General features: G+C 42.9%; 1 protein-coding gene across 5 annotated transcripts; it reads right to left on the bottom strand.

Moving 5' to 3' along the window:
• Positions 1–1,465: 1,465 nt before the first annotated feature.
• On the bottom strand, positions 1,466–22,939 carry LOC109901941 (transcriptional repressor p66-beta). Of its 5 annotated transcripts, none has more exons than XM_020497961.2 (11): positions 22,722–22,939; positions 13,297–13,700; positions 13,054–13,183; positions 12,547–12,678; positions 10,137–10,286; positions 9,617–9,793; positions 8,812–9,172; positions 8,464–8,663; positions 8,200–8,310; positions 7,083–7,329; positions 1,466–6,403 (listed from the first exon to the last, which is right to left on the bottom strand). In XM_020497961.2, the coding sequence occupies exons 2-11, from the start codon at positions 13,692–13,694 to the stop codon at positions 6,267–6,269; spliced, it is 2,043 nt and encodes a 680-aa protein (XP_020353550.2). In that variant the 5' UTR covers positions 13,695–13,700; positions 22,722–22,939; the 3' UTR covers positions 1,466–6,266. The 5 variants fall into 5 exon arrangements, with proteins under 5 accessions (XP_020353550.2, XP_020353548.2, XP_020353549.2 ...); XM_020497959.2 differs by having other exon boundaries at positions 8,812–9,187; positions 22,722–22,938; XM_020497960.2 differs by having other exon boundaries at positions 8,812–9,175; positions 22,722–22,938.
• Positions 22,940–24,776: the final 1,837 nt, after the last annotated feature.

Below are 24,776 nucleotides of genomic sequence, written 5' to 3'. Positions count from 1 at the left end.
ATTGTTTTGGGTCGGCTACTGGGATTAGAGCTGGGTGGTGGTCCAAACTGAGGATCCACATCAGGAAAGTCGTATTCCTGGTCGTGATGTTGGTAAGTTGATGTTGCTCTTATATTCAATAGTTCTTCCCGTCTGTATGTAATAAGACTTAAGATTTCCAGGTGTAGCAATGTAAGCAATAATACGTAAAAAAAAAACGAAATACTGCATAGTTGAAGAAAGGTGACCATCTCTGTCGGCACCATCTGTGATATTTCTTATTTTTTTATACATTTGCAAACATTTCTAAAAACCTCTTTTTGCTTTGTCATTATGGTGTATTGTGTGTAGATTGATGAGGGGGAAAACGACTTAATACATTTTAGAATAAGGCTGTAATGTAACAAAATGTGCAAAGAATCAAGGGGTCTGAATACATTCCAAATGCACTGTATGTCATTGTCAAGGTAATAAATATCCTATGATGTCCTGTGTCACTATTTTTGTTGTTATCTATGTTTCCGTTGAAAGCCGGGCAATGGCTAGCACATCACTGTGACGACACTATTATATTGATGGTGTCTGTTGTTGTCCACAGCTTCTCTAATTATGTTAACTAGCTATACGGTTAATAATATCATAGCATCATTTTTTTATGTATTTGTAATTTATTTATATTTGTTCTTTAACTGACAGCCAGAATTGTGTGAAAATATTACATTTATCAAAGAAAAGGAACCACAGTTTAGCCATGTTAGTTTTGTCAATGATTGTTATAAGACAAAATACTTTGTTGAAAATTGATCTGGCATCACTTTTTAGAATATTAAAACAACACAAATTAATGTGACTGGATGTCCCGAAAAAGATAATTACCTCATTGTCCACACAATAACATTTCCATAGAAAATTTGTCTCTGAAGGGGCTGAAAACATTATTATGAGAGATCAATGCAATCTCTTTAGGTTGAGAGGTGGATGGAATATACAGCAGCCTGCCCTGGAGATTATTAGGATATCATTTGGGTATTCTTTAACATTTATTTTTGCAATTGTATAATTCTTGTTTACAGACAAGTGATGTAGATCATGTCGACCATAATGACCAGATGTGACTATAAGGAGTACAGCTGCCACCCGTAGTGACTTTAACAGCAGGTTAGGAGAGCAAAACCCTAACCCTTTTCCTAACCTTAAGTCTCCTAACCTGCCACATTAATTCTCCTAACCTGCTGCGTAAATTCTTCTAACCTGCTACGAAAGTCTCTTCTGGTCATAGATGTACTTCTTTTAGTCAGAACCATAATGACCCTGACACACGGGCAAGGGGAGGTGTGTCTGTGTCACACACGGCCACAGCACAAAACACTTGAATCCATTTATTTATTCAAATATCGAGTGTATTCTTTCAGATGTTTTGTTTCCATTACATAATAAAAGGTCCACATATCATAGACCATATCACCATCATCATTTGACCACATCAAATAGTTGAAAACATCGCTTAAACTTTATTGACAGAATATGATGCAAGCCATTGGAGTCATATTGTGACAGTATTGCGTTGTGTTGTTGAGAGTATTCCATGCTCTGTTTGACACAACATCTAGTACTCCTTCATCTTTTAAAAGGGGTATTAGAAGACTTGCTTTATGACCATGGCTAGGTTAGCACATAGCTTATCCATTAGGACTGTATTTTAAACACACAGCGGGTAGTTCATCTCATGAGTCTCTTTCTTACTTATATGTGGACCATGCACTGCCATTCCCTGGAAAATATATACTAGGAGAAAAAAAAATTATGAAATGTCCCATTCCAGTTGTCTGATCTACGCCAAGCCTTACAATAATTTTTACGAGGAGAAATGTTTAAAAGTGTACGATAATGATAATAATATGAACTAATCTCTAACTGAACATCAATGCTGCTGAAAGTAAAGCATGTAATAACAGCGGAGCACTTCATACAATGTATAGACAAAGTGGTCCTGGGATAGATCAAACAACTCTCCATAAAAGATGATCCTACTGCCTCTAAGTACTAGAAAACAAGATATAGAAAGTTGAGAATGCTTTTGATAGTAAATAGAAAAACCCCACACATTTTTGCACATTTGTGGCACAGGAATATACAGTGATCAATAAACAAAATGACAAGCTTCACAATATCCATGGCTTTTTGTTAGTTTTTCTATACAATGCATACCCACCTTGAATTCAATGTGTCTTATTCCACAAAGGAGGAACGCATATGTACAATAAATACGTCATTATTATAACTACAGCCGTTCAAGATAATATTACCTGACAATTTCTTAAGTTAATTATATTTCTTGATTTTTCTTTTTCCCCATTTGTTTGTAAAAAATTTTTTGAAATTAAATTGAATAGACAGGTCAGCAAAATGTAGGTTTTTTTAAATGTTAGAAACCTTACAAAAATGACATCTGAAAATGCTATTTTTCCTGTGTTTTTTTTCTTTACTTTCTTTAAAACAAAAATGTTAAAATGGTGCATCTGGCATAGTTTGAGAAAGAGAGAAATATTGATGATGAAGTAATTCCATAACGCATACATACAACAAAGAGGACAAAGATAACTATCAAAAACAGTGAGGCTGAAAATCACCCATGGGTCACTGTTGTCCATCCCAAACAGTGATCTAGCTGTGGGGTGTTCTGTGTTATTGGACTACGGCAAACCCTGGGTCGTGTTCATTCGGCACGAACAGTAGGAAAGGTTTTCAGACGGACAATAGAAATGAACGCCCCTATAGGACAAGTGCAGGTAGTACTACCTCTGTTTAAAATATTTTCTTCAGTTTGGTGCTTACTGAACACGGCCAATACAACATCTGTTCCATCTGGGTGCAACAACAATAGTGCTTATACTACTGTATATGGGAGTAAGGCTACCTAACTAGTTGGGATACTAAATGGATAAAATAGTAACATTCAGCACAAATACTTGAATGAACTTTGTCTTCCCTGTGTCTCAAAATATTGCACCTGTTTTTGAAGTTTATCAAAAAGGGCAAGGAGTAATCCACTGCTCTCTGGCAATATGTTTAATGTTATGTTTTAAAACTGCAGGGTATAAGAGGCAATAACCAGGCAACTCCTGCTTGCAAGAAGAAAATTTAATTGGAATTAATATTTCCTGCTGCTTTAAAATGGATGCACTAGTATTTGTTACTTCCAAATATTATCCTGAAATAATTCAACATCAGGCATTGCTGAAATAGAGCCACAATTATCATGAGATGGAACAATAATCAATTCAATAATAATCAATCAATTCACCCTGGATTCCTGGTGGACAGAAACAATATCCCTACTCTCTGTACCTAAGTGCTCTGCATGTACAGTCCTGTGCATTGCCATAACCCATCATGTACAGTACCAGTCAAAAGTTTGGACACACCTACCCATTCCAGGGTTTTTCTTTGATTTTACTATTTTCTAAATTGTATAATAATAGTGAAGACATGAAAACTATGAAATAACACATGTGAAATCATGTAGTAACCAGTGTTAAACAAATCAAAATATATTTGAGATTCATCAAAGTAGCCACCCTTCGCCTTGATGACAGCTTTGCACAGGCTTGGCATTCTCTCAACCAGCTTCATGAGTTAGTCACCTGGAATGCATTTCAATTAACAGGTGTGCCTTGTTAAAAGTTAATTTGTGGAATTTATTTCCTTCTTAACACGTTTGAGCTAATCAGTTGTGCTGTGACAAGGTAGGGTTGGTATACAGAAGACCGCCCTATTTGGTAAAAGACCAAGTCCATATTATGGCAAGAACAGGTCAAATAAGCAAAGAGACATGACAATCCATCATTACTTTAAGACGTGATGGTCAGTCAATCCAGAACATTTCAAGAACTTTTAAAGTTTCTTCAAGTGCAGTCACAAAAACCATCGAGCGATATGATGAAATTGGCTCTCATGAGGACCACCACAGGAAAGGAAGACCCAGAGTTACCTTTGCTGCAGAGGATAAGTTCATTACAGTTACCAGCCTCAGATTGCATACCAAATAAATACTTCAGAGTTCAAGTAACAGACACATCTCAACATCAACTGTTTAGAGGAGACTGGTCTGATGTGTCCAAATTTAAGATTTTTGGTTCCAACCACCATGTCTTTGTGAGACGCAGAGTAGGTGGACAGATGATCTCTGCATGTGTGGTTCCCACCATGAAGCATGGAGGAGGTGGTGTGAGGGTGTGGGTTTGCTTTGCTGGTGACACTGTCAGTGATTTATTTAGAATTCAAGGCACACTTAACCAGCATGGCTCCCACAGCATTGTACAGCGATACACCATCCCATCTGGTTTGCGCTTAGTGGGACTCATTTGTTTTTCAACATGACAATGACCCAAAACACATCTACAGGCTGTGTATTGGCTATTTGACCAAGAAAGAGAGTGATGGAGTACTGCATCAGATGACCTGGCCTCCACAATCATCCGACCTAAACCCAATTGAGATGGTTTGGGATGAGTTGGACCGCAGATTGAAGGAAAAGCAGCCAACAAGTGCTCCGCATATGTGGGAACTCTTTCAAGACCGCTGGAAAAGTATTTCAGGTGAAGCTGGTTGAGAGAATGCTAAGAATGTGAAAAGCTGTCATCAAGGCAAAGAGTGGCTACTTTGAAGAATCTCAAATATATTTTGATTTGTTTAACACTTTTTTTGGTTACTACATGGTTCCATGGCGTTATTTCATAGTATTTTTCTTTATTTTTACAAGAAAATAGTAAAAATAAAGAAAAACCCTTTAATGAGTAGGTATGTCCAAACTTTTGACTGGTACTGTATATCCTGTAAATATCTCTTTCTATAGAACTATTTGATTTATGTAGATATTCAAGTTGCATTTGTCATTCTGTATTTATTTATTGTCTCCTGTTCAAAGTACCTTTCAGATACGCAAACACTTCAGAAGACACAAAACATCTAAATAGCTTAGAGCAGGTTTAAAGCTAATAGCTAGCTAGCCACTCTCCCTGACCGTTTTCAAATGCCTCCCAGACACCATGGGGATAATGTTGACATAAGAAAGTTCAAATAGTATCTAAACGGAATCCATAACTTTGAATGACAGGGTAGAGTGAACAATAGCAAATCCTATTAGCTAAGAGATGAAAACAGGGGAGAGAGGGAACCCCTGTGCCTCTTCCCCCCCATTCCCACTCCTAAATAAGTACAAACCATGGTCCTATGGGAAACGCCTTAGATTTTGAGTCTAAGGATGATCCCTCCCACCAAATCCAATACCTGTATCCTCTCCAATTAAATAAAAACCTTATTCACCTGATCTCTCAGTACGTTCACATGAGCTCTCGTCCAATTAAATGATCTCTCCAATCAATACCCCATCAATTATATATGCTTTAGGATACTAACTGCCTCAGATGAAAAGGTGAAAGGATACAGGGCAACTCTGCTATAGGTTCAGTTTCTGTGCCTTCATATCCAATGGGAGTAGTATTTTTTCAGCGGTGCATCCAATCCAAGTCCAGATGGTGCATTGGGCTGTCTCTCTTTGTGGGATATGTATCCATCCTTGTTTCAACAATCAGTTAGAGGAGCATTGCTTCAGACAACTCTGGGGTCTCAATCATCCTCTTTTCTCCCCACAAATCTTTGAAGAAAGCTCAAGCTCAAAGGCTTGAGAGTATCAGGTCAAAGTTAAACCATCACAATCACCTTTTTAAAACAAAGGTTTGGTCGGTCTGGTAGAATTTCTCTTCCAATAATTCACAACCAAATGTGGAAAAACAGGGTGATGGTTGAATTCAGAAATCAGAGAAAGAGCAGGGATTTGAGTGATGCAGTTCTCAAAAAGATAGCTTGGTAATTCCAGACATAACAAAGACTTGAGTTCGGTAAGGAAAGCTCAAGCGAGACAAAATATTGCTTCAAAAACAAGCACATAAATTCCAAAACAAAAGACACCCCACACTCGGGACACTGCCACAAGCATATAAAGACAGGGGTTCTCCACAAAGATGGGCACGCTCATAACTGGTAGCGGCAATGTAGTAACAACATCCATAGCACTAATGACGATAGTAATAACAAGAGGAATTAAAAGGGGTTTGCATCACGTTCAAATGAAAAGTCATTTCAGAGTTTGGTGGCCTCTTTTGACTCGTTGATTGTGTTCTTCATACAGGTTAGTTTGGTAGGCACACTAACAGGCACTGCATGCGATGGGGGTTGAGGTGTGGTGTGGGGAAGGGCTGTGGTATTGCGTCGGGGCGGGGTGAGGTTCATTTCTGTCCGCTGATGGACTGGGATATGGAGCGAGGCGGGATCATGTCCAGCAGGTATTCCCTCTGGCGGTCAGCCAGGCTGGACCCCTTGTGGCCGACCACATTGCCTGGGTTCAGGTAGGCAATGTTCACCCCTGGAGAGGGAGGAAGAGGGAGGGAGGCAGTGTGAGACTGTCAGAAAGGCCTGCCTCAGCCCCATCCCCTGGTCTATAAAGTTATTTGGCTAATCTCAGCCCCATCCCAACCCCTGGTCCATACAGTTGTATGGCTGATTTCCGTCCCAATCCCAGTCCATCCCCTGGTCTATAAAGTTATTTGGCTAATCTCAGCCCCATCCCAACCCCTGGTCCATACAGTTGTATGGCTGATTTCCGTCCCAATCCCAGTCCAACCCCTGGTCTATAAAGTTATTTGGCTGATCTCAGTCCCATCCCAACCCCTGGTCCATACAGTTGTATGGCTGATTTCCGTCCCAATCCCAGTCCAACCCCTGGTCTATAAAGTTATTTGGCTGATCTCAGTCCCATCCCCAGCCCAACCCCTGGTCTATAAAGTTATTTGGCTGATCTCAGTCCCATCCCCAGCCCAACCCCTGGTCTATAAAGTTATTTGGCTGATCTCAGTCCCATCCCCAGCCCAACCCCTGGTCTATAAAGTTATTTGGCTGATCTCAGTCCCATCCCCAGCCCAACCCCTGGTCTATAAAGTTATTTGGCTGATCTCAGTCCCATCCCCAGTCCAACCCCTGGTCTATAAAGTTATTTGGCTGATCTCAGTCCCATCCCCAGCCCAACCCCTGGTCTGTTTACTCACCAGGGATGCTGTAGAGCTGGCGGCGGTTGTCGTGATGCTGCTGCTGCTGCTGCTGCTGCTGTTGCTGCTGTGCCCGGCTGTGCCCACTAGTGCCCAGCTGTCCACTGCGCTTTCCAGTCATGCCCAGCAGGCTGCTGGCCACCGAGAGCTGGGAGGCCTGGGCGAAGTTGGAGAGGACGCCCCGGGCCGAGCCAGACAGACCCCGTTGGAGGGAGGCCTGTGACTGGGTCACCTGGGGCTGAGGCGCCTGGAGGTCACACACACATACACACATCAGATGGAGAGTCTATTTGTCAGCATGGGACATCCTCAACAACTAAAGGGGGTGTGATGATGGTTGGGGAAATGTGAAAGTATCAATGCACATTCCCCGCCTACCTCAGGATTCCCCTTTTTGCAGCCATTTTACCCCTGTTTTTGTCACATAATCGTCGCTGGATGGATTTATTTCAAAATAATATGCCAATTAGGAGACACTTTTAACCAAAGCAACTTACAGTCATGCATGCATACATTTTAAGTATGGGTGGTCCCAGGAATCGAACCCACTATTCTGGCACAGCAAGCACCATGCTCTACCAACTGAGCTACAGAGGACCACGTGAAAGCAATGCACATTCCAACCCTTGCTTGTAAATACACTTCCCAATTGATTTTGCGATTGCTTTTGCTCACTCAAACACATGCCAGTCAAGTTCAAAATGTCAACAATGGCATATGTGGTTTTTGATATACATCCATTTCAACGCCCACCCTTAGACGGGGATTAAAGACAGAAGAGAAAGTGATCATTGCACAAGACAGTACATTTTTGTAAAGTTTTTAAAAGTTCAGATTGAATTCATTTGAAGTGTTTACAGAGTAACTCAGCCAGTCACTCCCAAAAATGTACAACCAAATCTCATAAATAGGAGGTTTAATATTACACAAGACAGAGGTTTATGTGGTTTATGAGCTATAATTCAGTCAATATTTGATCAATTAAAAAAATATTGATCAAGTATCCATTACGCAGCTGTTACAATTGGACCTTTCATCAACTTTGCTGAACAATGCTAGATGACAGGGTGTCTGTTGCAGCAGGTAGCACTTACTAACAGCGGTGACAGTGACATACCTGTCTGTGTGTGTGATGTCTGCTCATAGACTCCACCTTACTGACGCTTGGAACAGTTTGAGCTGAACTGGTGGCAAGAGCGGCTTGCAACTGGATTCTCTGCTCAATCTCCTGTGACACATTTAGTAAAATATGGTTACACACACACACACACACACACACACACACACACACACACACACACACACACACACACACACACACACACACACTATAAACAATGGTTGCCTGAACAGAGCAACGGGGAGCCAATGGAATGCTGACCTGCTCCTGCTGTAGAGCCTTGACGAAGGCGTTCTTCAGCCTATTGGTGTGCTCAGCCTTCAGTGCCTTCTTCTGATTGGACGACATACAGGTCTCGCAAAGTATGCGCCCACCCTTCTCCTGCTTCCAGTGAGGGGTGAAGTCCGTCTTGCACTGGGCACACGAGAAGGGCTCCATGGAGGAGGGCAAACGCAGTTTACCTAAAGAGAGAGCCACAAGAGTTCAATGAGGGGGGGGAAGAGCCCAATTCCAAACCGACTCATCTGATAAAATTGTTGGTTTGATGGTTGTGCGCAGAACAAATGGCTAGCTAGCCATCAGCAAAAGGGTTCCAGTTCCTTCCCTTACCCTGACTGTCAATGACACTCTGCACAACCTCCTCCAGGCCCACCATGTAGATAAACTCGCTGTTGGCCGCTGACGGCAGGAAGTGGAGGAGCGGCGCTGGCGGCTTGGGAGGAGGGATCTCTAGCAGGGTTTTCTCCAACTGCTTCCTCAGGGCAAGTTTGGCAGCTGCCTGACTGCTGGCTGTGTCTGCCATGGAGGAGCCCACCGATGTCCCCCCTGGGCTGTGTGTGGCTGAGGGGCTGACCGACCCCACCCCTGACACCCCGCTGATTCCTCCCGCGGCTCCGGCCGCCTGCATTTGGGTCAAGTTCATGTAGATGGCAGAGGAGGAGGAGGAGCCAGAGCGCTGAGAAGCTGCCACCTGCTGGGTGGAAGACTGCAAGTAAACACAGAGAACCATACACGTCATTCAGATTTACGTTTAAGTCTGATGGCACAACAGCTACATTTATCTGCTAAAAATGATATAACAACCCTCAAAACCTGGCATCTGAGTGGAAGCAACTGATTTTGAACCTCTATGACAGTGGTATTCAAACTTTCCCAGCACTTTTTCTATGGACATACCCTGTCCATAGACTGCTTACAGATTAAAGAACCCAATATGTGATTTTGTAATTTGGGTAAACTATCCCTTCAGTTTGAGAGAACCAATAAATACAATTTAATCAATAAAATAGTATTTTCTAATTATCTCTCAAAAAAGTTAGCATTATCCCCTACAATAATCTATACTCTTATTTCATTTTTTTCCACTGCTCTATGATGATTATGACCAATAACAGGGATGACGTTGGGGTTTTACCTGCTGGTAGCTAATGGCGTTGTTAGAGCTGCCAGTCGAGGAGCGCATGCCACCCTGCTTCTGCTGTGACAGCCTCTGGCCCTGCAGCTGGGCAGGGTTGGGCGCTATCACCCTGCTCTGTGACATCATCATCTGAGACATGGAGCTGTTGGTGGCTGACCTGATCACCGAGTGACCCTGGGGGACGAAAGAGGAGAAGAAGGAGGAAGAGAAGGAGAAAAAGATCATAAATAGGACATGGATGGTGGTTTTTGTCAGTTTTCAGTGTCATGTCATTTTCCTGCTCATATTCACCAGAGATTATTTAAGAGGGTAATGCCTCTTCATACCACGAGATGGCACCACTGTGCTATTATTGAAACAGGAGACTGCTTTATTGTGAGATGGTTCTCAAGCAAAATATTAAAAATCATTGTTCAATCCCATCCCCCAACTTTGGCTTCCTTGCGCCTGCCCAACTTGCATTGTGACCGACCCAAGGCACAAAGGGAACCCAAAGAGAACCAGTACTGTAGCCCACCTGTGCAATGCTGTAGCCCACCTGTGCAGTGCGATGGTTCTGGGGCTCTGGGGTGTGGTGGCCAGGGCGGCCAGACATCTTGCTCATGCTCTGAGCACCGTGGACGGCACCGCTCTGGAGGGCAGACGCTGTGTTCTGGACCACAGGGACCTGAGGGGGACGGAGGGGAGAGGTGATAGAGGGGTCAAACATAGAATAATACTAATGTAATAAGGTTATTTACCTGACACTTTTATCCTAAGCAACTTATAAGTAAGCCCTTTCCACTCTATATTGGGTGAATATAGCAGATTTGGTCACTGATATGCACATTAATTGGATAGCAGTATAGTAACATACTATACATTACGTCAGACCTCTGGGTATCTGTTTTAAAGCGGTATATTTAATTTAAATTGTATTTAACCTTTATTGAACTAAGCAAGTCAGTTAAGAACAAATTCTTATTTACAATGACGGCCTACCAAAAGGCAAAAGGCCTCCTGCGGGGATGGGGGTGTAACGCTCTGGGTGTAGTGGGTGCAAAGTCAGGCGCAGAGAGTACAGGGTAGTGAGGGTAGTGCTATTTATTGCACACACGGCGAACATAAGTCACCCCACGAAACACAGGGCGCACACAAAACAATTGCCCCAAACACGGGGACCTAAACAGTCCGGAGAAAAGCCCACGAACGAGACACGTCAACTTCGAACGTGCTCAGAGCAACACAAAACAATCCCGCACAAGGAGCAGGCGGGCCTACTGGCTAACATAGCCCGACTAATCAGCCTACACACAAAACAGGTGAAACCAATAAACAGAAAGGGGAAAAGGGATCAGTGGCAGCTAGTAGGCCGGTGACGACGACCGCCACCCAAACAGGAAGGGGAGCCACCTTCGGTCGGAGTCATGACAGGGGGCTGGGATTCAAAATAAAAATAGATGAAATAAAAATATAGGACAAAACACACAACAAGAGAGACACCACAACACTACATAAAGAGAGACCTAAGACGACAACATAGCATGGCAGCAACACAATGACATGGGAATCGACTGACAGACATTCCAAGCGGGAGCACCACCTGCAACAAGAAGATGCCCCCATCCTTCGCGCCAATTGGGTTACTTTGGCATTAATGATTGTTATGTTTGATGTACAATTACGGCGTCATACCCTGGGTTGTTGTTCTGAACAGAAGGAGCCTATATTCGGCGTAATGTGAAGAAAATGATCTGTGAATTAGCACCCGAATGCACCCATGGCTCCATTCCATGCGCACCAAAAATTCTGTTCCTCTGAAGTGCCTTGTGAAAGCCTAACACTAAAAATCAGATTATAGAACTTCGCTACTCATGTTGGCAATATAATAATCATTCAAATATGCACACCTAACCCTGATTGCAATTTGTAATGGACCATTTTTGGATTGCATTAACAACAGTAATTGTGTGATGGTGTGGATGCGGGGCTGTGTTCCAAACCCAAAAAATACAAGGGTGCTTGCTTCAGTTCCTTAACAGTACAGCTAGGAGAGCTCAAAAGAGAATATAATTGTTGAAGGCTCTTTCCTTGTCTCATAAACGTGTATTTAAATTACTTAGGAACTGTGCACACATAGGTGTGGTGTGTAGCAACTTGGAGACACCAATTTGACCCCTGACCCTGAAATTGTTTTGTCTTATACTGCATCTACCCCAAATGTTGCATGGATATTCTCATTGTGTTATTGAATGTGTCCAGAGTATTTCCATATTTCTTTATCAACAAATATTGCAGAAAGTACAAGAAATGTCAAATGCAGATAAAATGAACTGCGTAATGTTTGGATTTTGTGTCAGGTGAACTGTTTGTTTCCCCATAATCTCTAAAATGTTCCCTTTCAATTGCTACAATGGTTATGCATATGCTTCTTTTTTATGTTAAGGCCCTATCCGTATAGGCCAATTCCCCCAAGTGTAAAGTGTTAATGCATAAGCAGTAAGTCAGTGAGAAAAGGATGAGTGAGTGAGAGAGTGATGAGTGCAGTGCAGTGGCTGAGAGAATAAGAGAGGGATGAGTGCAGTGACAGAGAGAGAGGGATGAGTGCGGTGGCTGAGAGAGCGAGAGAGAGAGAGGGGTGCGTGCAGTGGCTGAGAGAGCGAGAGAGAGAGAGGGATGCGTGCGGTGGCTGAGAGAGCGAGAGAGAGAGAGGGATGAGTGCGGTGGCTGAGAGAGCGAGAGAGAGAGAGGGATGCGTGCGGTGGCTGAGAGAGCGAGAGAGAGGGATGAGTGCGGTGGCTGAGAGAGCGAGAGAGAGAGAGGGGTGCGTGCGGTGGCTGAGAGTGTGACAGAGTGAGCAGTGGATGCCAGAGGGATGAGCGATTGAATGACTGAAGCAGGTGAGTATAGAGGATGGATGGGCAGCGTTGGGTGGGTGACTGACTGACCTTCTGCACCAGGTTCTCCTTCTGCATCTGGCTCTGCCTCAGCTTCTTCAGGAGCACCAGCCTGGCCTCCTCCAGCCTAAGCTCCTCTCTCAGAGCCCTGATCATCTTCTGCCTCTCCTCCCCCGTCTTACCCTGAAGCACACACATAGAAACAAATGAGCACACATACTGTACCCACTTCTGCCATTCCTCTCCATACCCACATATATAACTATAAAACATTTTATCTATTCTACTTGGTTTTTGTGTATAGATTATGTGTTATAGCTGATACCAATGATGTATAGATGATATAATGTATTATAGCTAATACCAAATTAATATCTGTACTGTTTGCCTACAGTGTCTCAAAACTATCTGAGTGGTCCACAATGTATTTTTTTAAGTTAATGTATTAACTCTACACAACTATGCACTATTCTAACACTCATACACACAAAAAGACAATATGCACATACTTCAACATTTGTCAAGACTGCACTAATATGTGCTGTAACACACACACACCTTAAACATCTCCAGGTTCGCTGCCCTCAGGCGTTCTTCCCCTTGGCTGGGCCCTCTTGGACTGGACGCCTCATTGTCTGACAGGACGATCACATCAGGGGAGGGTGTGTGTCGCTCCCGGTCCGCGTCACTGTGGAGGAACACACACACTTTCAACTCTGACTGACTGATTCTTAATTGTAAGAAGGATTTCTATTTTCCCTCCTATCCTCTTGTACTCCCCCTCTCTCCTCCTCCACTCACCCTTTCCGGGCGCTGAAATCCACTGGCTCCTCGCCCATGTTCTCCTTCCCGCTCTTTCCCACCATGCCATGGGCTCCCACAACCTGACCACGGAGGCTCCCATTGGTCTTCTCCTCATAAGCCCCTCCCCCTGAAGACCCATGACCCTTGACCTCACCCCTTAGGGCCCCGCCTCCTGAGACCCCTCCCAATCCTCCCCCCTCCAGGCCGGCCAGGTCCTTGCGTTTCAGATAGGCCAGCATCTTGAGGCGCTCCATGGCTTGGTGGCCCTCCATCTTGATGCGTTTGGAGAGCAGCTCATCTCGCTCACTGCTCGTGGCGCCACCTGCAGGCGAGGAGGAGTCCAGGCCTCGCTTCAGCAGGCTCAGCCGCACCGCCTCCTCATTCAGTCGATCCATACTGGACTGGATGGATGAAAAAGAGAGACAGGGATAAAGGGATGGAGAGGAGTACGTAGGAAATCGCTTAAGTTAGCCATGATTATTTGTCCTAATGTGGCCGATGTGAAATGGCTAGCTAGGTAGCGGTGGTGCGCGCTAGTAGTGTTTCAGTCGGTGACGTCACTTGCTCTGCAAGGGCCACGGCTTTTGTGGAGCGATGGGTAACGATGCTTCGTGAGTGACTGTGGTTGATGTGTGCAGAGGGTCCCTGGTTCGAGCCCAGGTTGGGGTGAGGGGAGGGACGGAAGCTATACTGTTACACTAAGATAAAACAAATATGATTATGACATATATTGAAATGTGCAACTCAAACACAAACAATGAAAACCTCTACTCAAGCAAAGAAAGAAAATATCTTCACTTGTACGTACAGTGGGCATACTTGAGCTAATGATACACTAGCCATTTTTGGAGACAATATTGCTGGCAACGGAGTAGGGTATGAGACACTGGAGCAATTATAAGCAATATGGCCATGAATAGCATATGAACTTAAAACCTAAATTTCCACATTTATTTACTCATCTCCTATAGCTTTTTGTTGCTTGTTGACCGACACATTGGTACTGGAATTTGTCAGCTAACAAACGAGCAACAAAGAACTCAACCTACTGTCAGTCAAGTCAACAATGGCAATGCAGACATAAGGATAACTACATTTAGCAAACGTTATGCTTCACAATTCTAAGTGTAAATGGTATTCATCAAGCTATCCAGCTAGTTTAACATACAAAAAAACTATCTAAAAGAAAAACGAAAAAGGCTAGCTAGCAAATTAGCCTGTTAGTCTGATTGACATAGCATGGGTTTTGGGTTAGCATGCTAATGACGATTAGCATGCACCCCAGGTGGATATATGTCCATTAACATGACAAACTGAATACAGTAAAACACTGAGTGTACAAAACACTAGGATCACCTGCTCTTTCAATGACATTGACTGACCAGGTGAATCGAAATGAAAGCCATGATCCCTTATTGATGTCACCTGTTAAATCCACTTCAATCCGTGTAGATGAAGGGGAAGAAACAGGTTAAAGAAGGATTTTTAAGTCTTGAGACATGGATTGTATATGTATGCGCCATTCAGAGGGTGAATGGGCAATGCAAAATATTTAAGTGCCTTTGAACAGGGTATGGTAGTAGGTGCCAGGCGCACCGTTTGTGTCAAGAACTGCAACGCTGCTGGGTTTTTCACACTCAACAGTTCCTATGTGTATCAAGAATGGTCCACCACCCAAAGGACATCCAGCCAACTTGACACAACTGTGGGAAGCATTGGAGTCAACATGGGCCAGCATACCTGTGGGACCCTTTCGACTGATCAAAATTCCTCAGCTTATAATAAGTTGCTCATTTTCAATGTTGCTCTCCCACCATATTGTTTGTTTTGCCACCTCAGACAGCGCTAACAGTTATCTGTCATTACCCCTGTCCCATAACCATAGACTAGCAGCAGGCTAACACAGTACAGCACACACAGCTATCCTATTGAATTAAGAGTCAAATAAGCATGTGTAACAACTGTTACAACTCCAATAATCACTATTCATACTTCTATCCTAAAAGTTCATATTTCCATCAAAGCCAACAGAAAACAATGGGAGAAATACTTTCTGTCCTTTAACATGGTTGCAGGTACAGAAAAAGGCACACACCCACATTTTTTCCTTCCTGACCTTCTCCAGTCTGAGTTGAAGGGGTATGTAATATGATATGTACCCAAGACAGAACATTCTTGAGGGCTTTATTTATCTATATGGATGTATACTGTACCCTGTGTGTGTGTGTTACTGTAACATGCATGGTGTGCAAATCCGATTGTATTTGACACACTTGAGTCATACAAAGGTTGGTTGAGGATGCACAGGCAGACAATGTAGGTTGTGCCACAGGGAGTTAGTTTGCCCTGCAACTTCGACCAATGATACGCTTGAAGAAGTTGGAGAGGGATGAGGATTGGCCAGGAAGAGGGGGGGAGTGGGGGGAGTGGTTGTCAGGGGACTAGGATGGTGGACTGGTTATAATTAGAGCATAATGCCTTGCTATGTAGAAATGGTAGCACTCTTATGTACACACACTAACACACACACACACACACACACACACACACACACACACACACACACACACACACACACTACCACACCCATTCATAAGGAAACACACATAGTATGATTTTTCAATGTAGCAATTAATAAATACAAAAAAATATGTGTACTACTCTCTCTCTCCAGGTCCAGAGAGTCATCATGCATGAGATATGGAAGTTACCACGTCCTTTACAAAGGAAAAAGGAAGTGGTAACCCAGATAGAAAACTGTGGAGAGAGAGAGAGACAGAGAGAGCAAGAGCGAGAGAGATGAGGAGAAGGTAGAATAGTGAGTAAGTGTGAGTAAAACCAAATGTGGCTAACAAGCCAATCAGAATTTTCTTGTGGTGTGTGTTTTTGTGTCTGTGTGTGTACATGTGACCATCTTTACCCAGCACCTCTTGCCCCCCCCCCTTCTCTGTCCCTATTGCTCCTTATATAATGTGATGACTGTTTCCCTCAGCTGCAACAAACCACCATCTATCTCTCTCTCCCACCAGTCTCCTCCCACAGCGCCCAACCCCAACACGCATTGACACACATGCACGCACACATGCACACACACCACACTCTGGGCACGCTGCCAAACAACACAAGTCAGACGCCTCCATACCGCGAGAGGAAGAGAGGAGGAAGAAAAAGGGGGTGCTAAGATGGAAGGATGGTAAACGAGAGGGGATGATCAGCACAGACACACACAGACATACTTAAACAGCACACAGACAGACACAGACAAACAGACAGACAGTCAGACTAACATTCCCCAAAGCTACATAATCATTATCCTGCAAAGTGAAGCTACTGTTGAAGTGATGTAGAGGTTGGACAAAAATACATTCTACTGGGACCAGCACCCTCGGATAAAAGATGCAGTGATATACACAAATCTGTCTTACTGTCCTTTCTCTTTTTTACAATGATCATATTGGCATTCAATCCTAAACAATCCTACAGGGACAACGGACAGACTGCTATGATACAGTATATATATCATAGTCACTGTAGCCTATATCCTGTAAAAGAGAGCTACACAATAGAAGACTGACACAGTAACAGATAAAGATATGTACAGTATTCTTCATCCATACCCAGCCCTGTGAGAAGACACGCACGCACACACACACACACACACACTGGGTTTTCAGAGACCATGCCAACATAAGGCTCCTTTGTTCCCGTTCCTCAACCCCCACCCCTCCTCCATTTTCCTACAGTTGTGCGATGCCAACAAAGCACCCGTATAAACACTCCCCTCCCTCCCCTCTCCCCGTCCTGACTCCACTTCCCTCCATCCATCCCTCAAAAAACACTGGGGAGAAAATACAACTTTGTTTTATCGTAAACATATGCTGCATAGTTGTGTTTGCAAGACCCCGAGGGGGGAAGGGAAGTGACGAATAAGGGCTTATGTCGTACTGTTGGCAATATAGTCCCAAGGGCTTTCATTTATGTAGGGACCAAGTATGTACATGTACGTGGTGAATGAGGAGTAGATTACAAACAGAGATGTGATTTACTTCGTTAACCTTATTGTTGCTTGGTACTAGCAGAAGTCAGTGCAGAAGCAGCCTTAGAAACCCACCAATCTCAGCCTAACCTGTCAATGAGAGAGCACAGGTTGTATGCAAATAATGAAGTACTGATGATCGCCACACTTTTGACAACACATTGTTAGCAAGGTGCAACCGAATGGAAGAAAGGAATCAGCCATGATCCCATCCATGTCCTGACTTAATGTGGGAGAACCCTGAGCTAAATTCTGAAAAAACACCCAAAAAATCTTGTTTTAGCCTTTGTTCCAACAGAATACCATATAGCAGTGGATCCCAAACTGTGGGTCAGGACCAGGTGGGTCACGTGATTACATTTTTTTGCGCATTGCACATTTAGAAATACATTTTTGGAATGGAAAAACGCTTTCAATGTCAACTTAAATGACTAAAAGCAAATCCAAAGTATGTAGAAAAGATAATGGACCTATAGAATAGCCTATAATCTTTGAGAACATACAACAAAATAAATGCTAGACTATCAGGCCCCCATTCATTTTGTTATCATGTTTGAGTATAAGAACACAGCATTAGACATGCAAAAATGTGTAGAATTGCAGGAGATTAGCTAATAACAGCAACAAAAAGAATCTCAGCTCCATGGCAACATTTGTAGAATAGCTGAAAATTAGGTTTAAAAATATACATTTTTCTGTCCTCTGCTAAGGCGATATTTTTGACTTATTCTTTGGTCTGTGTAATATTAAAACTAGCTACTTTTATATGTGTTGTGTTGTGATACTTTCATTAACTTTCATAATTGCCCCCGAGGGGATAAATAAAGTTGTATTTAATTTAAATGAATATGTACTGTCAGACTGAATCCCTAGAATGACTCTAAGGCTAATCTAAAAATCCTATCATCATTATAAATCACCATTATTACTATAATAACATGTAATGGTCCGTTCATAAAGAACATGGGGGGTTCATGCCGGGTCACTGTGGTCATTAGGAGGGAATCAAACACAATCATATCTAACTCCATTCAAGATCAGTGTGTTTATGGGGGGGAGGAGAGAAATTAGGACAGGACACAAATAATTAACCGGGCCTTAAGTTTATCTCATAACTGTAGCCTGATGAAAACTGTATTGACTGAAAAGAAAGGGGAAAATATATGAGGACATGGCAGTGATGGCATCAGGGGTTGTTGTCTACAACCAATAGGGTTTCATCACACGATCAACCCCAGAGTACAGAGGGTTCCTGACATGAGACTGGTTAGGAAACAGTGTCCATGGGAAACCAAGGGGTAGCTGGTCACCTTGACAAAAAAGTCAGATTAAAAACATTTAAAAAACAGAATCTATTCAATTGGATGAATCCATTTACTCACACAATGAATCTAGCACAAAGCAAATGCAAAACACACACACACAAACACACAGTCCAACATTACACTGTGATATCATATCACACCTGTTAGTGTCAGATCACATAATCCAGACAAACGAACCTACACACTGTCACCCACACCCATCCTCCTGCTCCCACTACACTACAACAACACTTAGGAGGCCCAGTTCTTCATCACACAACACTTATCACATGGTTGCCATGGCAACCATGCCCTGTCTATTTATAGACCGCACCACTAATCAATTTAATTTCTGCGGTTGCCTAAGCAAAGGAGGGAGCAAGGGACAAAGGGAGCAAGAAGAAGAGGAGGAGAGAGCAGAGATGTCAGAGTTTTGTATTCTGTTTATAGTGGAGATGCTGCATTTCCTAGAAAGACATCCATACCTTTGTCCTAATGATACGTCAATCACATTTATTTATAAAGCCCTTCTTATATCAGCTGATGTCACAAAGTGCTGTACAGAAACCCAGCCTAAAGCCCCAAACAGCAAGCAATGCAGATGTAGAAGCACGGTGGCTAGGAATAACACCATAGAATGGCCGGAACCTAGAAAGAAACCTAGAAAGGAACCAGGCTATGAGGGGTGGCCAGTCCTCTTCTGGCTGTGCCAGGTGGAGATAATAACAGAACATGGCCAATATGTTCAAATGTTCATAGATGACCAGCAGGGTCAAATAATAATAATCACAGTGGTTGTAGAGGGTGCAACAGGTTAGCACCTTAGGAGTAAATGTCAGTTGGCTTTTCATAGCCGAACCATGATTGATCGAGACAGGTTTGTTTGAGGTTTGACATAGACCAAGATGGACAGACATGTACATGCATATTATGAAAACGGGCAATTCCACAGATGCTGAGACTCAGATTTTTCACTTTAACCCTATCAGTCCCAAGACCCCAACATCAATTGTTGGGATGTTTATTATATTAAGCCAATTAAGTGTTTTAGGCCTAATGTTTTATTTTCAGGACAACCAAGTAAAACTCAAATCAGTTTGACAAACAGTTGCATTGATGAGTTTTTTTGACAAATGTCCATTTAAAAAAATGGTCAGCCAAAGCAAAAACCTGATAAAAATGGAATGCTGTAAGTACAGAAATGGTTTGCTCACTGAGAAATGAATATGCAGCTAGTCAGTGACAACTGTGTGGAGTTTGGAGTTTGTGACCGCAACTATGTGAGCTTATTACAGCATATTACGCTTGTGAGCATCATAGAGCAAAACGTGCTACATGTGTTTGTGAGGGTCTCAGGCTTCCATAGATAGCTTTTAGTAGTTCGTAGCACAAATCATTCTGACGTTTTTATAAAAAGATCCGTCCCTGGGCCCCTTCGGGATCCGCCCGTGTCTCACAAATACCACTCTAGCTCAGCCCCTGTTAATCATACATACTAGTTTTTTTTTTATTTAACCTTTATTTAACTTGGCAAGTCAGTTGAGAACAAATTCTGATTTACAATGACGGCCTACCCCGGCGAAACATGGACAACGCTGGGCCAATTTTGCGCCGCCCTATAGGACTCCCAATCACAGCCGGATGTGCTACAGCCTGGATTCAAACTAGGGATTGTAGTGTTGCCTTTTGCACTGAGATGCAATGCCTTAGACCGCTGCGCCACTCAGAGCATGATGGTCTGTAAGTCAAACACATGATGTTTAAAGGAGGTCAAAAGTCCAAAACGTGACAATGGGACTCATTGGGTTAAAATGTATGCCAAACTAAAACCAACGATTGCAAAGTTAAACAAACCAAAACATTATATGCACAAGGATGAGTTTGAACAATTTCCACAGAAAATTTAGCTGAAGAACAGTGCAGATGCAAAGTTCGGTAAAAGAAGGACGGCACAAAAGAGCACAACCCATCATTCTGCATTTGCATTGTTCATGTGTTTTTCTAACATTTTCAGTGGAAATTGTTTAAGTAGTCAATCTGAATTGTTGTATCGTTTGTTTAGCTTTGCAGTCATTGGTTTTTGTTTGACATACATTTTAAAGTGAAACATGTCAGTCTCAGCATCATTCTGTTACCGTGGAATTGCCCATACACAAATGCATTGCAACTGCCGTAAGGCCTATCCCATCTAGGTAGATAAGGCCTAGCCTATAACATGGGTCACAGAGTTGGGCCCCCTGTCCCTTTAAGAACAAGAGTCACCCATTATCTCTCCTTTCTGTTCCCCTGTGGTGCCAAGCACTGTCCTAACGCGCTAGCCAGTCTGAGCCGGTCTATAACCTCAGGATATGGAATGATCTCTTAATATGAAGCCTTTAGTGACGTCACACGGGGGAGAGAGAGAGGTGGGTATGTGTGTGGGGGGCAGGCGTACAAACGCATGATGTGCAAAATTCAGATTAGTTCTATGGCGTTTGTATTGTGGACGCCTTTCAAACCATCCACACTGCTTCTAACCTACATTAACCCACACATCGTCTGTCAACCACTCATGTCAGGGTTTGTGTTGTGATGATGATGTGAGGTATATGAACCCTAAAGAGTTGCCAGTTCGGGTCCCACTTCAGTTCAACCCTGGCGGTGCTCCTTTAATGGCACACTTCAGTCCAATTTGCTTCTGGAGATAAAGAGCCCAAGAGATGTATAATTTGAAGCCAGGAGATCTACAAATGGAGACTAGAATGACAGAAGAGCACATAGACAACCACCTGTCCACCCCCTTTCTGAATTTCTATTCCAAAAATAAATTGTATGGCAGAGGAATCTCCAAACTTTCATCTCACCTGCAAAAGTCAAAGTCAACTAGACAAGTTCTTCCTGGAATAAATCATCAGGAACGTGACAGTCAAAATGTGTCATAAATCAAAGATTTGGTCCGTTTGTTACGGTCTCTGTTTGACCTCCATGAGTAAATGCCATGATAGTTTGAACAAGTAGTTCTCAAGGATGGAAAAGATTTACTATTGGATTCTTGGAAAAAGTGGCACTGACTAGTGAAACATTGTCCCTCTGTGTTGGTCACAAAAAAAACAGAGGTAAAGTCTAACCCTAGTGGGAAAGTTACAAAATGATAATAAAACACGTACATACACAAACTAGATTATCTGCTTATCTATTGGTTTTCACAAGTGACATTTCTGATGCAAAAATAAATACATCAATTGATCGGTCACTGAAACATACATTAACCTGTCATACATTGACCTGCCACTGAAATGTTCATGAAACTCAAAGAAAAAAACGAAGTTGACACCAGCTGAACAAAATTTGATTAAAGTCAATTGATAAGAACTCTGATAATCTGGTTGCCCCACGTATCACTACAGGCATTCACTGATTCCTTCAACAGCACTTGTCATCGCCAACCATGGTGGCCATTTGCATAGGGCTAGGAAACAAGTTGAGAGGGTGAACACGTCTTCACTTACGTAAATGGCTGATGCATTTTGAATTAATTTTATTGTATGACATATGTACAACACTTCATGCCATTTGTCTCCAGTTCGCGCAAAAAATATCCTTCATATTCAAACTCGATCGTAGCAACGTTGATAAATATATTTCAACAATCAAATTACAACCATCGGTTTCAGATTAACATTTTGTTCATAACGACACCACGAAGACGCATTTTCCCCCCAACCAATCTAGTTTAACCTCAAGGGACTCGAGATTAAACAATAAAAGTATTCTATCAATATGATCCGCGCTCACTGTATCATTTATTGCTATAATGTAAACAAATTTGGAACGTTAAAACATTATCAACGTTTGTGTCCGCTGTTTTAGGCAGACCTCTCTCATTACCTACATTTTGGAACTAAAAATAACGGCAAAGCGCATCACTATTAACCCAATAGAACTACTATGTAACCGTTATTTCGCTCCTCATCTCACATTGTCCCAGTACTTCAGTTGGACTGAAGTCTGGAGTCTCATCACATCTAGAACCATGATCCGGGCATTGAGGTTTTTAGTTAAACTTCACTTCAGATAGGCCGCGGCAAAATCCTCGGTCTCACCTGACTCGCCTTCACCCCGCAGGTTCCACTGGCTTCGGTTTTGGCTTTGGGATCCTGGGGCGCTGCAGTAAACACTCACAACCAGTCAGTCCCCGGCACTGGCAGGCAATACAAAAGCGCTGATTGGGCCCCGACAAGCTCTCACGCTCTCTGTCCGTAACCAGACAGACAAATTATTGGACCGCGCTTGTGTCACTGACGCGCCTCTACTCAAAGGTGTATGTTGTTGTCTGGAGGGGAGAAAATAGGAGAAATTGACCGAGATGCCCATCCTGTGAACAATACAACATTTAGGCTATATGCCATCAAAAATGTGACATATGCTCATGTCGTCAGTTATTCTAGTCATGTCGTCAGTTATTCTAGTGTAGACATCACCTCGAATTAATTGATTGTAGCCTACTGGGCCTACTTTGATGCATTTATACTATTTTTAGTCAAGGGACAATTTTGTCAGTAGCCTATTTCTTATGCAATCACTTGGACCTTATGTTAAACATATTTCACGGCTGAGGTAAGGTACCAGTATGGGACCCGCATTCAGCATGCATTATGCCCGGTCTAACAATAAACAAAGATCATTTAATTGCCATGAGTAATAAACACTTAATGGCCTACATGCAAATCTGCATGCATTTTAATTGGCATTCCAACTTTTGTAAGCTACCATTAAACATAAAGATTATCAGCCATATGCTTCTACAATTTAGTTGAACAAATACTGTTAAACCATTGTCTATTTATTCTGCACAGGATGCTGCCTGGAAGCTATTGACCGAAATGCTAACTGTGCCCTCTAGTGGCTACCTGGTAGTATTGCGCGGGCACATTACTGTATAGTACCTCAGTGACTTTCAACGTGGCACGGTCATAGGATGCCACCTTTCCAACAAGTCAGTTCGTCAAATGTATGCCCTGCTAGAGCTGCCCCGGTCAAAGTACAGTTATTGTGAAGTGGAAATGTCTAGGAGCAACAACCACTCAGCCGCAAGCCTCACAAGCTCAAAGAACAGGACCGTCAAGTGCTGAAGTGCGTAAATATCATCTGTCCTTGGTTGCAACACTCACTGTCAAGTTCCGAACTGCTTCTGGACACTACTTCAGCACAAGAACTGTTCGTCGGGAGCTTTATCAGATTGGTTCCCATGGCCGAGCAGCCGCACACAAGCCTAAGATAATCATGCACAACGGCAAATGTCCGGCAGGAGTGGCGTATAACTTTGTCACCACTAGACTCTGGAGTAGTGGAAACGTGTTCTCTGGAGAGATATCTGGCAGTCCTACGGACAAATCTAGGTTTGGCAGATGACAGAACGCTACCTGCCTGAATGCATAGCGCCAACTGTAAAGTTTGGTGGATGAATAATGGTCTGGGGCTGTTTTTCATGGTTCTGGCTAGGCCCCTTAGTTCCAGTGAAGGGAAATCTTAAGTCTACAGCGTACAATGATATTCCAGACGACTCTGTGCTACCAATTTTGCAGCAACAGTTTGGTGAAGGCCCATTCCTGTTTCAGCATGACAATGCCCCCATGCACTAAGCGAGGTCCATACAGTAATGGTTTGTTGAGATCGATGTGGAAGAACTCGACTGGCCTGCACAAAGTCCTGACCTCAACACCATCTGAATCAATTGAAATGCCGACTGGGAGCCATGCCTAATCGCCCAACATCAGTGCCAGACTTACATCCATTCAGCCACGAGCAATGGTAAGTCCCCGCAGTAATGTTCCCACATCTAGTGGAAAGCCTTCCCAAAAGAGTGGAGGCTATTATAGTGGAAAGGGGGGGGGGGGACCAACTCCATATTAATACCACGATTTTGGAATGGGATGTTTGACAAGTAGCTGTCCACATACTTCTGGTAATGTAGTATACATGGTGAATATCTATGGCGGGCATTGTTATTCACCAGTTTGTGGAGCTCACAGAGCAATCATGCATATTTTTATTTTTTAAAGAGTCTTATGGCTATTATGAAAGTAATAAAATCTCTCATTAGAAATAAACTATCATTAAGAATAACAAGTGAAGAAAATACTTGGTTAAACTATGTA

This window comes from Oncorhynchus kisutch, linkage group LG13 (assembly GCF_002021735.2).
Source record: "Oncorhynchus kisutch isolate 150728-3 linkage group LG13, Okis_V2, whole genome shotgun sequence".
NCBI classification, from domain to species: domain Eukaryota; kingdom Metazoa; phylum Chordata; class Actinopteri; order Salmoniformes; family Salmonidae; genus Oncorhynchus; species Oncorhynchus kisutch.
Note: the sequence above shows the minus strand (reverse complement) of the source record. Positions and strands in the feature narration are given on the sequence as shown.